The sequence below is a fragment of the Crocodylus siamensis genome, chromosome 11 (genome assembly GCF_052110815.1).
Source record: "Crocodylus siamensis isolate JL-2025a chromosome 11, ASM5211081v1, whole genome shotgun sequence".
In the NCBI taxonomy this organism is placed as follows: Eukaryota; Metazoa; Chordata; order Crocodylia; family Crocodylidae; genus Crocodylus; species Crocodylus siamensis.
This window is the reverse complement of record NC_143405.1, coordinates 30,363,431-30,379,965: the sequence shown is the minus strand read 5'-3', so window position 1 is coordinate 30,379,965 and position 16,535 is coordinate 30,363,431. Positions and strand designations below refer to the sequence as shown.

At 46.6% G+C, this 16,535-nt stretch overlaps 1 protein-coding gene across 2 annotated transcripts in view; it reads right to left on the bottom strand.

Moving 5' to 3' along the window:
* The window catches only part of SHISA5 (shisa family member 5), a 61,703-nt gene that overhangs the window by 28,633 nt on the left and 16,535 nt on the right, over window positions 1–16,535 (bottom strand). The window contains exon 1 of one of the 2 annotated variants that reach the window (XM_090021707.1): window positions 4,542–4,713. The exons of the other annotated variant lie outside the window; for it this stretch is intronic. Coding sequence (XP_089877833.1) covers window positions 4,542–4,546 — 5 coding nt within the window. The 5' untranslated portion in view covers window positions 4,547–4,713. Of the gene's footprint in view, window positions 1–4,541; window positions 4,714–16,535 lie in introns of those variants that run through there. 2 annotated transcript variants of the gene reach the window in all.

Sequence of the window (16,535 nt, the reverse complement as noted above, 5' to 3'; positions counted from 1 at the left end):
CAAGGTGAAGATGAGCCATCAATGTGATGCTGCAGCTAGTAAAGTGAGCAAATGCTGGCTTGCATCCACAGATGCTTCTCAAGCAAATCCCGGGACATTATTCTCCCCTTGTACTCAACCTTGGTGAGGCTGCAGCTGGAGTACTGCATCCAGTTCTGGGCTCCACAATTCAAAAAGGATGTGGAGAAGCTTGAGAGAGTGCAGAGAAGACCCACGCGCATGATCAGAGGTTAGGAAAACAGACCTTATGACAACAGGCTGAGAGCCATGGGGCTCGTTAGCCTGGAAAAGCACAGGCTCAGGGGTGATCTGATGGCCACCTATAAGTTGATCGGGGTGACCACCAGGATCTGGGGGAACGTTTGTTCACCAGACCACCCCAAGGGATGACGAGGTCAAACGGTCATAAACTCCTGCAAGACCATTTCAGGCTGGACATAAGGAAGAATTTCTTTACTGTCCGAGCCCCCAAGGTCTGGAACAGCCTGCCAGCGGAGGTGGTTCAAGCACCTACACTGAACACCTTCAAGAGTAAACTGGATGCTTATCTTGCTGGGATCCTATGACCCCAGCTGACTTCCTGCCCTTTGGGCGGGAAGCTGGACTCGATGATCTTCTGAGGTCCCTTCCAGCCCTAATGTCAATAAATCAGCAGTGGCCAATCGCAGGGGGGGCACGTGTACCTGTGTGTACCTCCTACATGTTGCCAATGTCCTTGGGTGACTTAAGTAGAATTCTCTTCCTACATTTGCTGGTTTTAATATTAATAGATATTGCCCTGCATCTGCCTCTGAAGTCACTCTCAAAACAATGGGAAGAAGTAGTGCTAGTAGTAACACATTTAACAGACATTAGTTTTTTTGTTTTTTTTTTTTAAAGATCATACTGTTCTGCCCATTATGACCATATTGGTGGCATGCTTTACAAATGTTGTGGCAGTGTAAGAGTAATGTCATAGCCATGAGGACCCAGGAAACTATAAGCCAGTTAGTCTTACCTTGATCCTGGGTAAGCTTTTTGAGAGAATTATCCTGGCACATGTGCATGAGGGTCCAGGAAGGGAGATTATGCTTAGGGGCAACCAACACGGGTTCATTAAAGGCAGGTCCTGTCAGACCAACCTGGTGGCCTTCTATGACCAGGTCACCAAATATTTAGATGCAATGGTAGCAGTGGACACAATCTTTCTGTACTTTCAGAAGGCCTTCGACACTCTCTCTCACCCCATTCTCATTAAAAAACTGGGGAACTGTGGTGTCAACACCTACACAGTCAAATGGGTCACTAACTGGTTGGAAGGCTGCACCCAGAGAGTGGTGGTGGACAGATCTTATTCGATCTGGAGGGATGTGGGCAGTGGGGTTCCACAGGGCTCGGTCCTCGGGCCCGCACTATTCAACGTCTTCATCAGTGACTTGGACGAGGGGGTAAAAAGCACTCTGTTCAAATTCACAGATGATACTAAGATGTGGGGGGAAGTGGGCAAGCTAGAAGGGAGGAATAGGCTGCAGTCAGACCTAGATAGATTACAGGGGTAGTCAGATTAGAACAGGATGGGTTTCAGCACTGACAAGTGCAAGGTACTGCACCTGGGAAGGAAGAACCAGCAGCATACCTAGAGGCTGGGGAACTCCCTTCTCGTCAGTGCAGAGGCAGAAAAGGATCTTGGAGTCATTATTGATGCCAAAATGAACACGGGCCGACAGTGTGGAGACGCAGTCAGGAAGGCCAACCGCACCTTGTCATGCATCCACAGATGCATCTCAAGCAGGTCCAAAGAGGTGATCCTCTTCCTCCATGCGACACTGGTCAGGCCACAGTTGGAGTACTGTGTCCAGTTCTGGGCGCTGCACTTCAAGAGGGATGTCAACAGCATGGAAAGGGTCCAGAGGAGGGCCAGCTGCATGATCAGGGGGCAGCAGGGCAGGCCCTACGAGGAGAGGCGCAGGAACCTGAACCTGTTCAGCTTCCACAAGGGAAGGCTGAAGGGAGATCTAGCAGCCTGTTACAAACTAGTCAGAGGGGACCAGCAGGCACTGGGGGAGCCCCTGTTCCCCTGAGCACTACCAGGAGTAACCAGGAACAACAGTCACAAGCTGGCAGAGGGTAGATTCAGACTAGATATCAGGAGGCACTACTTCACTGACAGGGTGGCTAGGATCTGGAACTAACTTCCAAGCGAAGTGGTGCTGGCTCCTACCTTGGAGGTCTTTAAGAGGAGGCTAGATGAATACCCTGCCGGAGTCGTTTGACCCCAGTACTCCTTCCTGCCATGACAGGGGGTTGGACTTGATGATCTGCTCAGGTCCCTTCTGACCCTACTAACTATGAAACTATGAGGTTCAGAGATTCTGCAAGAGACAAGGATTTATTTCTTAGGGTGATATCTTTTACTAGGAAATTGCCCATCAAGAATGACAGGGGGGTGGGAACCGGCGGGGACAGAGCCCCAAATCTGGCACCACACCCTCCCTTCCCCTCTGCCATTCCTTGTGTAACCCTTCTGTACCCCCACCCTCCTCCCAGTGCTTCAGGTTCAGCCCTGTTCCCCCCAACCACCCTCCCACTGCTTCAGCTCCAACCCTGCTTACCCCCCAGCTCCCCTGCTCCTTCCGTCCAGCCCCCCTCCACTGCTTCGGAACCAACCCCGCTCTATTCTCCTCCCCCCACCACTCCAGGTCTGACCCCACTCTACCCCCTCCCCCCACTGCTTCGGTCCAACCCCACTCCACCCCCCTCCTCTCCATCACTTTGGTCTGACCCCGCTCTCCCCCTCTGCTGCTTCAGGTCCACCCCCAATCCCCACCCCAATGCTTCAGCTCCAAGTCCGGTCCCCCCTCTCCTCCACCACCACTTCAGTCTGACTCTGCTCCCCCTCACCGCTTTGGGTCCCCGTGCTCCACCCTCCTCCCCACTGCTGCTTTGGTCCAACCCACTCTCCCCTTCCCCACTGTTGCTTCAGGTCTGGCCCCAACACTCCAGTCCAACCATGCTACCCCCCTTTCCCCTGCCACTTCGTTCTGGCCCCACTCCTCCTCCTTCCTCCCTGCTGCTTTGGGTCCAGCTGGCCCATGTCCGCCTGCCTCCCCAATCCCTTCCTCTGTCCCTGCCCGCCACCTCTCCCTCCCTGCTGGCTGTTCTAGGGGGTGTCCGGGCCAGGTGGCGGGGGGGGCACGCCATCACCATGATGCCCCCTTTGCTCTCAGGCAGGGAGGCGGGGGATGGGGGGAAGCGCCACCACTCAGGCAGCCGGGGCATGTTCCCCAGTGCCAAACTTCCCTGTCAGTGGCACAAACTTGGGTCTGCACAGCCCAGGCCACTCAGTCACTCACTGCCTGCCCTCTCAGTGGCACATGCACACTTCGCCAGAAGTGCTATGGACAGACAGACACACAGACAGGCAGACTAAGCCTTTCATTATATTAGAATTGGACCCACTGAGTAGTTGGGGTAGAGTTAAACAAGCTTTCAAATGCAAGACATTCTTCATCAGGTCTCAAGTTTCTGCATTTGAAGTCTAACTCTATCCCAAGTACCTAGTGCGCCCAATAAAAGATATCCTCCTAAGATATCCCTGCCTCTCTCACTAATATTGGACAGTATTTCTTCCAGTGGTATACAGACAATAAAAATAAGACTACAAACAGTCTTCTATACAAATGAAAATAAACTAGGACAGTTTTCTCAGTTGCTTCAGATTATGGACCCAATCCAAAAAATAATTACTTAGATTTTTGCAATCAATCTTACAAAAAATATGACTTCACTGGTACTCTTCAATAACACAAATGCTACACACAGAATAAATGTGTAGGCCATAAATTACTTCAGTATAAATACTGGAAAGTGTAGGCAATTATTTGAATGTTCAAATTCAAAAGACATACTATTAGTGGCATGTGTTAGCCTTTATTAACAAGAAACATTGAGAAATCACTGTTTATAAGACCTTAATACCAGTATTAGTATTAGTGTCATATACATACAGAAAAGAATTTTGTACCTGCAATTTTCAAGATAAGCTGTTTAGAGATTGTTACCACCCCAGGCAAAGACAAAAAAATTAAAAAAAACCCCAAGCCCCAAATTTATTGTACTTGTCTGTGCATGTACAGTCAACTGTGGACTGGAAACGTTACCGTTCAAAACGTCAGCTTAATTCCAGTAAACCAAAATGCTAGTTATAGATAAAATTTTTAAGTTAAAAATTCCTCAGAGATATTTTAAAAATGGTTTAATTTAAGGAAATTAGTTACTGTTTATACACTGATTTTAGTTTGTTTTTAGAAAACCAATTTCTGCTGCAAATTTTGAAATAATGGGTAGAGCTATTATTAAAATAGCTAACTTAATGTTACACAACAAATCAGGAGGCTCATTTCATAATCAAGGGAGAAAATGTGCCGAGCTTTCTGTATTTTAATTTAATCAAAATTCTTGATCCAAAGTCTTTCTATATAATTTGTCCTCTCCTGCATTCAGGCTCTCTACCCTTTCTATTACATGAAACCTCACTGCATTTCTTAAAACATCAAACTTACCCCATTTCAGTTGCATCAAAAACTCTTGATCAAAACTTAGTATAATCCTTCCTTTTCTGTTTTCAGGATCTTTCCCCTCACAACAAAGTGAAAATGAACTGCATTTCTTAAAATGCCTCCGTTCTAAAGGCCAGACGTCTTCTTTCCACTGAACTCTATGGGTGGTTCTGTTTCCAGTGACATCACCAGAAAAAAAAAACACACCTCACTGACTGCTCGAAAGCCTTCTTAAAGGCACAGTACCTTTTTTCATTTCAGCACTATTCAGTTTTCATACAGAAATACAAAACACAATACTTTCTGCAATCTTTTCAAATAAGTGCATCATGTTCTAGTACCTCAAATACTAGATAAATGGTACCAAGTTCAGGCAGGGACAATTGATCTAGAAAGTTACTTTTTAGGCAAGGAAAAACAATTCTCTTTAAGCCTTTAAGCTTTATCCACAGTGAAAATGTTAATTTCTAGTGACAAGCCTTAAACCTCTTGCTAACCATTCCAGCTAAAGCAGTTTATCTTTACAGTGGTACTTAAAGTGAAAAGCAAGGTTGGCCTTTTTAGGGCTCAGCATATTTTATGTTATAACCTTGACTCTGATGGCAGGGAGGGGTAAACAGAAGTTTAGCTTTGCCTATGCCTATTGTAATTGATACTTATGGAATAAAAAGGCTTACTGGTATACTGCAAGTATTACAACTGGTGACAATCACTGAAGTTTACTGGTCAGATAAAGACTGAAATCTGTAATACCTGAGATTTGAGTTGGTGACACTGAAACCTTTTACTAACAGTTTCCTAGTTTTGGTTTTGAAGACAGTAATGCAAACACTAATACAATTACTGTGCAGGAAGCTCCTGCAGAACTCAGGCCCTGAAGTTAGTCTAATTCATAGAAAACATCTAGCACTGGATGAGTAACATGACCAGCAAAACTTAAATGAATGAATATTAATTAGCAGCCACTACAAACAAGAGGAGAAAAGCAACTCCCACTGAACTTGGGTTATCCACAGGCGAAACTGACTTTTGTAGTAGTGACAGGTATTGTTGTCTTTGAAGTGGATTTCATCTGAGGTTATCGTTAGAAGGTATTTAGCTGTGTTAGTCTGAAGTCAGAAGGCTGGGTAGACCTCTGCACCTTATAGACTAACTAAATGAAGTCAGAAAGCTGGGTAGACCTGTGCACCTTATACACTAACTAAATCAGAGATTTATAGTTTTGTGATCCCAAGCTCACTTATTAGATGCAGTGAAAGGACATGCATAGAGCAACGTATAACATGGAGAGAATTATTTGAATACAAAAGGCAGAGAGGGAGGAAAGGGGTAATGCTGGGAAAGGCAAACAAGCACACAATAAACCCACTGAAACAAAAAAGTCATAGAACTTAATCCAGTTAATGGAATAAGAATCCTTAGTCCCTGTTTAGACTATGCTTAATGCAATCCAGTATGTAGATGATTTGTTCTGTAATTTCCCTTTCAGACTCATTTTTAAAAATTTTGCTGGCTGAGAACATCAATCCTGTGGTCAGTGATGGAACATCCAGGGAGTTTAACGTGTTCTTAAACTACATGCTACTGTTTCTTTCCGCAGCTGATATTAGATCAGTGTTCATTCATTCTTACCTGTAGGGATTACCCAATTTGTCCAATATAGACATCAGAATGGCATTATAAGCAGGTGATGGTATCTATGATGTTAGTAGAGTTGCAGGTGAGTGAACCTTGAGAAATATTTACTCAAATCTAGGATGACCTGGAATTTAAGATGACTCCCCAGTAATTAGATTCTATACGTGGACAATTTATAAATTTGTTATAATTTTCCATGTATAGAATCTAATTATTGGAGAGACATCTTTAATTCATCCTTCCTATCACTGCAGGGGACAGGCAGTGGGGAGGCAGGTGGTATGGGGAGGTCAAACAGCTGGCCCCCTGCTTGTGCTTGTCCTCCTGCCACCTCTGGCCCCCACCCCCAGCCTCTGCTCCACACCAACAGGACCCGCCCCATTCTAGCCTGGGGCACCAAACTTGACCCTAGCCCAGCACCCTGAGCAACAGTGTGGGCTACATGCCACTGCTATGGGCTGGGCTAGGGCCGTGCTCAGTGCCTCATGAAACAGCATGGATGGAGCCTACTTGTGCAGAGCAAGGGTAAGGGGGAAAAGGAAGAAGGGCAGGCAGGGAACAGAGGCTGCACAGAGAGGGGGAGATGGCAGGAAGTGGAGGTGTCAAGGGACCGCCCAGGCAGCAGCTGCAGATAGAGGCCACTTGTCACTACCTCTCCCCCCACTCCTCCCCATTGCCTCCCCACTGCCCTTGTACTCAATTCTAAGACAAGGTGCTTCCCCCCATGTTAAACAGGGGAGAACCTTGGCTTAGAATTTAGTAAATATGGTATATTCCATTTTATTCAGTTCAGTGTTTATATGGTCTGTATTGATGAGGGGGCAGAGCTAGCACATGGGTCTGTCACACGGCCTGGTGCCTTGGTAAGAACGGGAGTAAGGTAGCCTGTTGCTTGAGAGATGCTGTTTGAGTTTGGGGGCTATCTGCCTTCTATCACTAGAATAACTGAGGTGTTAGGAGAACAATGCTAAGATACCCTAACTGGATACAGATAAGAGGGAAATTCTTGAGAGTCTTAGCAATGCCTCTATCACACCAGTAAAATAAATTTATGGTGAAACTTTTTTTCTCTGGTACAGCAGTTAAGTATCTTGAAGGTGCTGGCTCTTAAAACCAGATAATCCTGAATAAAGCAGTTGAAATATTATCTTACTCTGTGTAAGTTTTTCCTGGTTATAACTATTGGATGCCTTAAGTTGAGCCTAACACCATTTGTTAAGTCTACCACGTTTTCTTCTACCAGAGGCCAACTTTCTATTTAAAAAATTCTCTGGCAAGTGGTGATCCAACATCCTCAAAAAAGCAGCAAGGAGCTGATCTTTTTTGTGTGTGTTCATCCAAGAGCCTGCCTAACTGCCTGAGCTGTGCAGGGCCTGGTGCTTCCCTCTATGGTGTCAACACCCACCAGGCAGCAACCGCTTGCTAGCAGCCCACCCAGGCAGTCCCGGGGGGTGCTGCTGTCACGTAGAGAAGCACCGGACCCTGCACGGTTGAGGCAAGGCAGGCAGGATCCAAAAGAAAGAAAAAAGTTCAGGCTCCTCACCACTTTTTTCTTTTTTCTTCCTGTCAAGCCTGCCTGCATGAGCTGCCATGGGGTTGCAGAGCCCCCGAGCTGCGCGGGGCCTGGTACTTCCCTTTGTGGTGGCAGTGCCCCCAGGGACTGCCTGAGCTGGATGCTAGTGGGTGGGTACTGCCTGGGGGGCGCTGATGCTGTGGAAGTACGTCTAGGGTCCCACGCAGCTCAGGGGCCACTTGGTCCACTGGCAGCTTGCCTCCCAGCTGCAGGAGAGGCAGGTAGACTCCAGCATCCTGTGCACTGTCCCTGCCGCCTTCCTGCTACCTGGGAGTGCCTGGGAACAGGCTGGCTTGCCCCTGGGGAAGAGCAGCAAGGTGGCAGGAGGGTGGCTGGCTGTGCTGGTTGCAGGAGAAAACAGGGGAACAGTGCACGGGGTGCTGGAAGCCCACCAAGTCTGAGCTTCCCCAAGCATGTCTGGGCTTCCAGCACCCCGTGCACCGTTGCACTTTGCTATGTAGAAAACTAAAATACCTTGGATGGGTTTTACTGTGCTACATAACCAAGTCATTTAAAGTGAAATACGCTGCCAAATGCATACATCATCATGAAATTAAAGCAGAATACACCACCGAATGTGAAAATAGCAATGTCATTAAAGTGGTGCAAAAAGGCAATTAAGCCGCTTTAAAGGCCAATTTTGTCATGTGTACAAATACTCTTAGCCCTCAGTGTGCCTTAAGGGTCCTTTAATCATGGCCTCCAGCCACCCCCATAGCCATGCTCATGCCTCCCAGGTGTCGGTTGTAATTTCCCTTGCATCCCTGCCTAGATCAGGTATTGAAACACAGAGCACCCCCCTGGCACCCTGCTGCTTGGCCTCCAAACCTTTCCCGTAGCCACAGTCCAGTCCTCCAGTCAAACTTAAACACAAAACACTAACCAAATGGTTCCATCTTTGGTCTCTTTATGGCTACCCAACACTCCCCAAGTAGCTGTCCCTCTCCCAGCCTCCCAGATACCTTCCCAGGAACCAGTTTTGTCAAGAGGTCCTTCCCCTCTGGCAGCCAGTCAGACTGCTTGTCCAAGCCTAGAGGCTGGGCTTGTTAGGTACATCAGCCCTGCTCATTTCCAAAGACCTGACTCAGCCCTCTGTTAACATGGCCCATGTACTGCTAATTCTCCAATTAGCAGCCCAGCACTCTGCTGCTTGCAGTCTGGGTCCTGCAGCCCATTTAGCTAAGCTATTCACACCTAATGCTCCTTGCAGGCAAGTTTTCTGCAAGCTGCCCTGCTCTCTTCCTTCCTAGTAATAAGGGTAGGGGTTCCCTGTTACACCCTCCCCTTGCTCCACAGTCTTCTTTCCAAGCTGAAGAGCCCTAGCTTTTTTAGTCTCTCCTCGTATGGCAACTGCTCCATACCCCGATCATTTTTGTTGCCCTTCTCTATACCTTTTTTAATTCTACTACATCCTTTTAAAAGGTGGAAACCAAAACTTCACACAGTATTCAGGATCTAGGTATTCACAGATCTGTATAACGGCATGATTATCTGCTCTGTTTTGTTTTCAATTCCTTTTGTAATGATGTCCAACATTTTATTGGCATTTTTGGATGCCGTTGCATATTTAGTTGATGTTTTTGAGGAACGATCTACAATGACTCCAAGGTCTCTTTCCCAGGTCGCAACAGCTACTTCAGAAACCAGCTTTGTGTGCATATAATTAAGTTATTTTTCCTCATGTGCATAGCTTTGCACTTGTTGACACTGAAGTTCATCTGCCATTTCTTTAACCACTCACTTAGTTTGGTGAGCTCTTGCTGCAGCCTCTCTCTATCAGCTTGAAACTTTACTACTCAAATTACTTTAGGATCGCCTGCAAACTTGAAGATTTTCACAGGTCATTGATGAAAATGTTGAACAAAACCGGGCCTGGTATCCCTCCAGGACACCACTTTTGACCTCCTTCTATCCTGAATACTGGCCATTTAGGCTTATAGTTTGCTCCCTATCTTTTAACCAGTCCACAAAAGAACCTTCCCTCCAATTCTCTGGCAACGCAGTTTTCTAAAAAGCCTTCAGTGAGAGACCTTGTCAAAAGCTTTATGAAAATCAAAATATATTATGTCAATTGGATCCCCCTTGCTCACATGATTAACACCCACAAAGAACTGCAGCAGAATGGTGAGGAAGGATTTCCCTTTACCAAAAACATGCTGACTCTTCCCCAGTATGTCACATTTCTCCATGTGATTCATGCTGTTGATTTCATTCTTTATTATAAATTCTACTAATTTGCCTGGGATGGAAGTGAGACTCACAGGTCTGTAGCTCTAAGGATTACCTGTGGAGCCATTGCTGAAGAGTGTTATGTTGGCAACCTACCAATCCACTGGCGCACAGCTTGCTCGTAATGATTGGTTACATCAGTGGTCTCCAACCTTTTTAGGTAACAGGTTACTTTTGGAATTTAAAAAGAACTGAAAATCTACTCCCCCACCATCCCACCCAGCAGATAAGTCTGTGGAGCAGTCAGGGGAAAGGGACATTGAGGTGGGGGGGCAGATCGAGGCCTCAGCCCTAGCCCCACTCCCTCCCTCACCACTGAGGCCTTGATCTGCATCCCCCGCTGCAATGGCAGTGAGGCAGGGGCAGGTGCTGCACAGCTGGGGGTGCAGGTGATGGAGCTGTGAACAGCTTGTCTGGAGGGCATGAGGAGGGAGAGGGCTCAGTGGGGCGCGTGCCTCTGGATCTGCCAGTCGGCTGGGGCCTGGGTGGTGCCAGGCAGTTCCCAGCTGGGCTGTGCTCAGGCCAGACAGCTGTGTCGGCAACACTGGGAGTAGGGCTGCCGGCAGGGCTATAGCCCCCCATTCGTGACTCCCAGTACCACTGCCATCTGTACCAAGTACAGCTGTAACCCGCCCTCCCCCATGCCTACCAGCCCCTGGCCCCCATGTCCTTCGGGGTGGGGGGGAAAGGGGCAAGAGAGGGGAAGGCTGTGCTGGGCTGTTCCTGCTGGGCCTGGTCCATGCTGCACTCGGCAGCAGTGCTGGGAGCAGGGGTTGGGGGGATTAAGGTCCCTCCTGTGGCCCCACTCCCAGTGCCACCACTACAGCCACCTGGCCTGAGCACAACCTGGCCAGAAATAGCCTGGCGCTGCCCTGGCCCAAGCCTGCCCTGCCCCGTCCCGCCCCATGGGCAGATCCAGGGGTACCCCCCCTGCCCTCTCGGGGTGCATGCCCCTTCCTCCCCACATCCCCTGGATGTGTTGCTTGTGGCTCCATCCCCCACTAAACCCCTTTTGCTGCTGTAGGCTGGGCTTTGCACTCTGAGGCCCGCTGTATGTTCCCCCCGGGCTTCCATCCCTTCCCTCCTCCACTGACTGACCTGCTGGACTTGGGGGCGTGGCACGTGCGCACATGCATGCATACACTCAGCATCCGCAGCCCAGGATCGACTTCAACAGGCTTTGGGATCCACCAGGTTACATACTATTTCCAACAGTTGTGCAATTTCAACTTTGAGTTCCCTTAGAACTCTCCAAAGACCCTCATCCAGTTCTGGAGACTTATCAGTATTCAATCTGTTTATCTGTTCTAAAACTTCCTCCTTTGTCACTTCAATGTGATCCAATTCGTCAGATCTATTTACTAGGTGATCTAGTGTAGGAATTCTCCCAATAGCTTGTGTAGTAAAAAACAATGCAAAGAATTAATTTAGATTCTCTGCTATGGCCCTATCATCCTCAAGTGCACCATGGTCCATCTAATAGTCCCACAGATTTTTTCACTGGATTCCTGTTTCTGATGCATTTAAAAATGAGTTTTTATTATTAACTTGAGCATTTTTGGAAAGATGTTCCTCAAATTCTTTTTTGGCTTGCCTTACTCCATTTTTACATTTGACCTACAAGGGTTTCTGAGCTTTCCTGTTTTCCTCCTTTGAGCAGGGCTTCCATTTATTGAAAGAAACCTTTTCGCCTTGAATGGCCTCCTTAGCTCTGCTATTAAACAAGGCAGAGTTCTTTTTAGACTGCTTGGTACCCTTTTTGATTCACATCATACACTTTTCCTGAGCTTTTAATATGGTATTTTTAAATAGCTTCCAGGCTGTTTGCAGGCCTTTTCCTTTTTTGGTTTACATTTTTTACTGCTCCCCTTAACTTCTTTCTACCTTCCTCATTTTTGTGTAATTTTTCTTCCTAAAGTTGCATACCTGTGTGGTGGAATTTTTGGTTTCTCTCCTCCCACTCGGATGATGAATTTCATTTTGTTATGGTTCCTATTACAGAGTAGCTCACCTAACGGAACTATTCATCCAAGTCTTGTGCACTACTCAGGATTACGTCTAGAATTACTTCTTATCCTGTGAGTTCTGAGGCAAGTTGTCTAGAAAGCAGTCATTACATCCATTAGGATTGTTGGCTGCAGCTGTGTTGGTCTAAGGGCGTAGGCAGACACGATTCTTTGGGCAGATGTGATATCTTTTATTATACCAACTAAATAGTTGGAAAAATTGTTCTTTGCAAGCTTTCAAGCACAAAAGATATCACATCTACACAAAGAATCTTGTCATTACATCCAAAAATTTTACCTCTATATTTACCATGAATTTCCATCCTTAGCATGTGGTCTTTCCATCTCACTTTCATAATTTTTCAAATATTTCCCAAATGGAAAGAGTCCAACTTTTGTATGTGGCAGCTGTAAATCCGTATCTCAGAAACATAAAGCAGGGAGCCAGGACAACTGCCTTATACCAATGATTCTCAACCTTGGCACTCTGAGGTGTCATGAGATCCTTTTAAGTGTGCTGTGGGGGCTGCGCAATATTAGCACTGTTAGGTGTTCATAATTCAAAAGATAAACCCAGATAATTCCAGATATTTCAGAAAGATCCATAGCATCAAAAATATTCTGATCTGTTGTGGTCTGAGTTTTTTTGCAACAAAAGAGTTGCTACATTATTTTTCCATAGTCAAAAAATGAGTGAAAGCGTAATTACAACTGGCATTTTTTGAAGGGTGTCTTGACTCAAAAAAGGTTGAGAATCACAGTCTTAAACTGTTTCAATTCAGTCCAAGTGCAATGCCTCTCTGGTTTCAGGGATGCCTTCTGAGTGCTGCACTGGCTTTGGCAATTCTGTGTGGAATTTCATCATAGATATGGGATCACTTGCCACAACAATTCTGAGGAAGTTAAATGTGGTAACTGAATGCAGTTCCTGTCCAGCAATTTTGACTTCTCACAAGACTTTAGGTCTTGCAGGACTATTTTGTGTTTTTTTTTTGGACTGATTGCCCCAGTACTTTCCAAACTTTTCCTCAGCATGACCCCATTTGTGACCCCATTTCCTCAGCATGACCCCTTTGGCAGAATACCGTCTCTGCCTCTCCCCCAAACTCTGCTATCTGACAATTTGGTTACCATGGTCACTGCAGGGGGCTGACTCCTCTGGTCCCATCGGCTTCAGGTAACCCTGAGTTGTAACCTGAGCTGGATACATTCCAGAGGGAGGAGGGAAACCTGCTGCCTCTGCCTACATGACTGGCATCACATACCTGGGCGGGGGGCTTAAAATCCCTGTTGTTCTAAGCAATGCCAACTCGACTGGGATGGGGCTAAAGACCCTGCCAGTCTACCATGCCACTGTTTGCTCTAAGGTATTTCTCTGATATTGCTCTACCCTGTACCCTATTCCAAACCTACTCGTTACAAGGAGTAAAAAAACCCAATAAAGTTCTTCTTCATACCTAGCATGGGAGACTTATTGGGAGAGGGTCTAAATTATGCCTTGGGGTCTCCTTGGTTCAGCTAAGGGAGACCACTATTTGTGCTTCAGACTGAGGGAAGCAACCCAAATTCTTGCAGTGGGTCAGGTACCTTCAAGGACTACTAGGCCTGTGTTTTCCAGAGGGCACAGGTCCCAAATTAGTCAGACTCTGGGTGGTGGTGGTGTTACCCCCCAGGCTTGCGGGTATGCTCCAGGAAGGAGGTCGGCTGCATGTAAGATGCCCCCAGGGAGGCACTCGGAGTCTGGAAGGTGGTCGGGTGCAGGGAAGTGGGTGGTTCAACGCAGGAACACCCCCTACTGGCCTGCTAGAACCCCATTTCTGCATGGCCCCTCACTCTACCCACAGCCCCCACACAACCCCAGCTGCCCCTCACTCCCTACCCACAGCCCTCTGGCCCTGCTAGTGCCCCTCACTCCCCATTTACAGAACCCCACCTGCCCCAGAGCCAGGACCAGGGTCCACAGCTCCCCACCCTCCCAACAGTGCCTGAGCCCTGGCTGCCAGCTATGGGAGGTGGCAGCTGCTGTGGCCAGAGTGGAGTGCAGAGCCTGGCTTCCCCCCACTCCCTACCCAATCCCCTCCCCCTCAGGTAGCACTTCCACAACGGAGCCTGTGGGAGGCGGGGAGGATGCAGGCCGCCCACTGCAGGCTTGGGGCTCCCTGCCCTGCTACCCTCCCCACAGGGGCTCCATGGCTCAGTAGGCAGAACCCAGTGTGGGAGGGAGGGAGCGCCACCCTGTGCTGCGCCTCCATGGCTGCCAAGCTGAAACGCCCCCCTGGGCATGGGCACAACTCTGCACCAGCTGCCTCTGCCTTGCCTTACCTTGGCAAGTCCCACCCACTGGGCTGGGAGAGGCAGCTCTTGCCTGGAGCTGGTCTGGCCCGGCTGCAGACCCACACCCCACTGTGGGCACAGAAATCTCAGGAGGCTCGTTTATCACAACACCTTCTGCTGATGTTGTGACTCCATTTGGAGTCATGATCCACAGTTTGGGAACCTCTGGATTACCCAGTTGAAAAAACCAAGCATATATTTGCAAAACATTCCACCATGGTTTGTATGGCCTGATGCAAATGAGGAAATAAGATATTATGTCCGTGAAATTCTGTTTTCTGGCTAAGTTCAAAAATGCTGTCTTTGCCTGAAACTACTTCAAGTTAAACAGGCATCTATCAGTCCATAATTTTCTCTTGATTCAATAGTGTAACCACCCTAAAAAGCAACCAAGACACCGAACATGGTGTATGCAGAATGCATCATTTTTTTAACAGCATTTGTTTTTGAAAAAGACTCTGAGGTATCCTTACCTTTAGCACTATCACCATCTTGCAGTTGCTTCAACAAGGTAATATATTTGTCAGGACAGCCGCATTCAAAGTTTCCATAAGCCTTCCCTGATCCTTGAAATATATTCCTTGATGACCTGCTTCATAATCTTCCTGCTTATCACGGTCAAACGGAATAATTTAGAATTCCCCATACTCCCCAAATTGTGCAGCCCACCGCTCATGTAGACACAGCAGCTGTGATAGAAAATGTGTCATCATCTGACTTATAACTTGTAGTTACAGTAACTGAACATTTGTATCTAAACAGCTACAGAAGAATTTTATGAAGGTCAAAAGAAGGGCAGTACAGATTCTTGTTATGCTCTAGGTATGCATTCCAGTTTTGCAACAACGGCCCTAAGGATAATGAACTATTGCAGTGAATTTGTAGGTGTGTTTGAAGCTAAGAATATTCACCAAGGATTGCTGTTCAGCATAATGCAATTTTGAGCTGGACCAAAAAATGAATTCTGAGGAGCAAAGTGAGACCAGAATGTTTGGCTAGTAAAAAACCTCAATGATTGATGGCTAGTAAAAACCCTCAATGATGAGAAAAGTGTCTAATGTATCTGGTGTCTCAAACCTCTTAAAGCTGTGCAGCATCTCATCCAGTAATAGTATCATAGAAAACAAGGAAAGAAGCAAGAAGAGCAGTTTCTCTTGTGGCAGACTGGTGTGTTCTCCCAGAATAATGGAGAAGTTGTCCCTAGTCACTAGATTATGAACTAGATTATGTTTAAACCAAGGACCTGATTTGAGAGGCACCCTCCATATCAGATTCCCCTCGTATATCAGTTAGCAGCAGAAGACAAGATCAATCACGTGCTAGATGGTAGACTAATTGAGTAGTCTATATTGTCTTGGGCATCCCCAGTTGCAAAACAATGTTCAAAGACTAGGGGAGATTTAAGCCTGGCAATTCAGGGTAGCCACCCCCATACTCACACAACATACCACAGACATCTTGATAAAGTCATAGGAACTAAATATTTTTCTGGTTTTATTTGTTACCTAAATACCATCAGAATAAAGTTCCACCTAAAAAATCAAGGAAAAAACGTCTTTGTGACTCTTCATAGTTCTGATGTCAAATTGGAAAGGACAAAATATGTGGCTAAGCAAACAGAACAAGCATCAGCATTAAGGAGCAGATGCTACTATTTGCTAAGAAGAGTGATTCTCAGCCAGGGCACTGCAACACCTTGTGGTGCTGAATTTATTTTAAGGATGCTGAGAGGTGCTGTGCAATAGTAACACTGCTAGGTATGCAAACACCTACATATGATTCGCAAGATAAACCCAGAGGTTTCAAATAGGAATCCATAGTGTCAGAAACATTCTGGTCTGTTGTGGTCTTTCTGAGATCTTTGCAACAGAACAACTGTTCATTCTATTATTTTTTTGTAATTAAAGTAGTAAAATTAGTTTTTCAGAACCACTGGTGTAGAAGGTCAGCTGACTGCAGCCTACACACTCGGCTCAACCTAGAGGACAATGAAACTTTTTCGTCTTTTTTTTTCTTTACTAATAACCTAAATCTAATTATAAGTACCATCCTGATGACTAAATATGGGACCTGAGCAGTTCGGTCAACAGAGAATCCTCTGTGGGGAGCAAGCACACTACATGACAATGCTTGATGGTGATATGTTTTACTGGACCAACTGCACGGTTGGGAAAAATTTAGAAAAGCTTTTGGGTATCACAGTACCCTTCCTCAGGT